The following is a 3,060-nucleotide window of genomic DNA, read 5'->3' as shown; positions in this document are numbered from 1 at the left end:
ATGATGTTATGTGATTAATATGTATGCGTGTTTGTCTTGTTGAGGTATGCCTATCCATATATGCTTCTGTAGTGATATTAGAATACCTGATCAGGGCTTGACTTATTAGTCAAGGACAGCAATAGCGCGCTACGCGCTGGTCGAAAGGCTTAGGCCTAAACCAGCAATGTACTATTACGTAGGCCGTCCTAATGGTTGATGGGAAACAAAAGTGTTTGGCTAGCTCTATGGGTAGTTACCCAGAGCTAAGGGCGAGGGCCCTGGGTGACTCTATGGTCACATTGCTAGGGGATAGGGCCTCGGAGTTGAATCTCAAGTCAACTGTTCAGGGCAGCGACCCCAGAATGGCCCAATGACCGTTTATTTATGATTGTATGCTGATATGAGTAGATTATTACCCTTTTTTATGCACATGTTTAAGTTTTCTTGCTGAGCCTTGGCTCACGGGTGCTTTGTGGTGCAGGTAAGGCAAAAAGGAAAGCTTGACTAGCCATGAGTTGGAGAGCTTCGGTGGTGGCATGTACATATGCGGTTTCTCGTCCACCACGGCCGAGGATATCTTAGAGGAACTAGGGTTGTGGCCCTAATTTTGCCGCTTAGGTCAGCCGACTGTAATTTTGATGTATATACACCTTTTCTAAAAGTTTGGCTGTAATATTTTGGGATCCCATGTATGTTTAAACTTTTTAAATAAAAGTCAACAGTTCCTTTGACCAAATTGTTTAACCCTAACCTTTGATGTTAACCTTAGTTACACATTTATAACCAAATGACTTGATTAGCAAGTTTGACGCAATTTAAAGTACACAGTGTGATGCTCCTTGATTAGGAGGGCGTTACACTATTAATGTCAGATGCTGTGAATGACACTTCCACACCTCTCACTTTCACTTTGTAGTTCACATGTGCCACAACATTGGCATAAAATTCACGAACAATAGGCCCAATGCCAGGTTTGGGATGTGCACACAAATTTTCCAACCCCAAGACTTGATTTAATGCATGAGGAAGGGTTGATCATGATGCATGTGGAGATCAAATCCTCGTTAAGAAACCCACACGTTGTCATGAGCAATGGCATTCATGTATCTCTCATAGGCTTTGTTGGACACAAACCCTTGGGGATCATAAGGAATTGGTGCCCATTCTTGCTTGTCTTGGGTGCCATTACTGTCAAAAAATAGAAAAATGAAGAACAACAATCCAAAAAACACCAATGTGAGTCACCAAAATAATCAAGAGAAAATCACCACAATGATCAACATTGAACCACGCCAAAAAGTTTAAATGTCACCAATTCCGGTGTCGAAACGACACAGTGCATCCACTCAAATCATACACAATCGCTTTCAACGTACACCAAGAGCACTCATACACCAACCATATACTCCACTCCTCTCAATCTTTTTGTCAAACACAGAATGCAAAAAATATCAAACTCCAAAAAATGTATGCCATAAAGTGAAACTTCCCAAAAATCACAATGTGCATCAATGAACAAGCAAATTAATGCAAGACACATTATACACCAACATAAACAACCTCACAATGCTTCCAAAATACACCACACCACAATTGTCCAATTGATAAATCAAATACTCTTCACAAATTGAAAAATTGGTCAAAGAAAAACTTACTTGATGAGAGTATTGAATGATAATGCAAACCTCCTTTGAATGTATACTTGAAAAGTACAAGAAATTGAAAACAAATTGGGATGGGATGGGTGAATTTTCAGATTAGTGTGTGTATGTGAATAGGGATGGAAATTTGGGGAGGTTTTAGGGAATAATGGAAGAAGAAAAAAAAATTGGTAGAAGGATTTAGGGTGATGGTGATGGAAGAAGAATGAAGAAAACAAGGAAAACTGGAGAAGATGGTGTGGAGGTTCGGTGGTGAGAGTGATGGGAACGAGAAGAGAGGTGAATGGTTGTTTTTGTTAAAAAAAATGATGGAAGAAATTGAGTGTTTATTTTAAAAAATTTCTGAATAAAGTTCATGGGTTGCAGCCTGCGAAAAAAATGATGTTTTTGTGAAAAACGGTCGCAGCTTGGGAAAGGTGTGCCGCGGTCCGCGCACATACTTGAGGCTTATCTTCGAAAAAGGGCTGCAACCTAGGAAATGCGTACCGTGACCTGGTAAGACCCCTTCGTCTGAAATAGCGTTCGTGGGCCGCGGCCTAGGAATGCGTGCCGCTGCCTGCGAACACACCTGACACTTCTGTTTGAAAAAGGGCCACGACCTAGGAAAGGTGTGCCGTGGCCTAATCCCTCTTTTTTTTTCTTCACGATTTTCACGGTTCTAATTACATAAATTAAACTAAAATTACTACAAAAAAATAAAAGAAATGTTCAACTTAAAGAAAAAATTAAAGCAAACTAAATTACAAAGTGGCTAAGTTTACCGTCGATAGCTCGACTTAGTGCATCATTCATCAACATATACCGGGTCAATAAGGTGAATTACATCAGCTTGTTCTTCCTCCATTGATTCGTAATATTGCTTTAATCTCTGACCATTCACCGTAAAAGACTTGCCAGCACTTGGACTTACAACTTCGACCACTCCATGAGGAAAAACCTTGGTGACAATGAACGGACCTAACAATCGAGACTTCAACTTTCCAAGAAAGAGTTTAAGGCAAGAGTGATACATGAGAACTTTCTGACCTTCCACAAAACTTTTTCGAAGAATATGTTTGTCATGAAAAGATTTGGTTTTCTCTTTGTAGATTCTCAAACTCTCATATGCTTCATTGCGTATTTCTTCCAGCTCATGCAATTGAAGCATTCATTGTTGTCCTGCAGCAACCATGTCCATGTTTCACTTCTTCATAGCCTACTAAGCCTTATGCTCCAGCTTTACCGGTAGATGGCAAGGCTTCCCATACACCAACCGATACAGTGACATATCGATAGGTGTTTTATATGCCGTACGATTGGCCTACAAGGCATCATCAAGATTTGTACTCCAATCTTTCCATTTTGGATTCATGGTCTTCTCAAGTATCAATTTGACTTCACAATTAGGATCCTCCACTTGCCTATTAGCTTGTGGATG

The 3,060-nt window shown here is 40.2% G+C and overlaps 1 protein-coding gene across 1 annotated transcript; it reads right to left on the bottom strand.

The window, feature by feature from the left end:
* Window positions 1–2,427: 2,427 nt before the first annotated feature.
* LOC133785405 (uncharacterized) lies at window positions 2,428–2,790 on the bottom strand. Its single transcript, XM_062224645.1, has one exon. It carries the CDS (start codon window positions 2,788–2,790, stop codon window positions 2,428–2,430), a length of 363 nt encoding a protein of 120 aa, XP_062080629.1.
* Window positions 2,791–3,060: the final 270 nt, after the last annotated feature.

Source organism: Humulus lupulus, chromosome 6 (assembly GCF_963169125.1).
Source record: "Humulus lupulus chromosome 6, drHumLupu1.1, whole genome shotgun sequence".
NCBI lineage: Eukaryota > Viridiplantae > Streptophyta > Magnoliopsida > Rosales > Cannabaceae > Humulus > Humulus lupulus.
This window is presented reverse-complemented; position numbering and strand designations above follow the sequence as displayed.

Excerpts from the sequence above, each read along its gene's own strand:
- LOC133785405 (XM_062224645.1), bottom strand. The coding sequence starts at position 2,790 with ATGCTTCAATTGCATGAGCTGGAAGAAATACGCAATGAAGCATATGAG.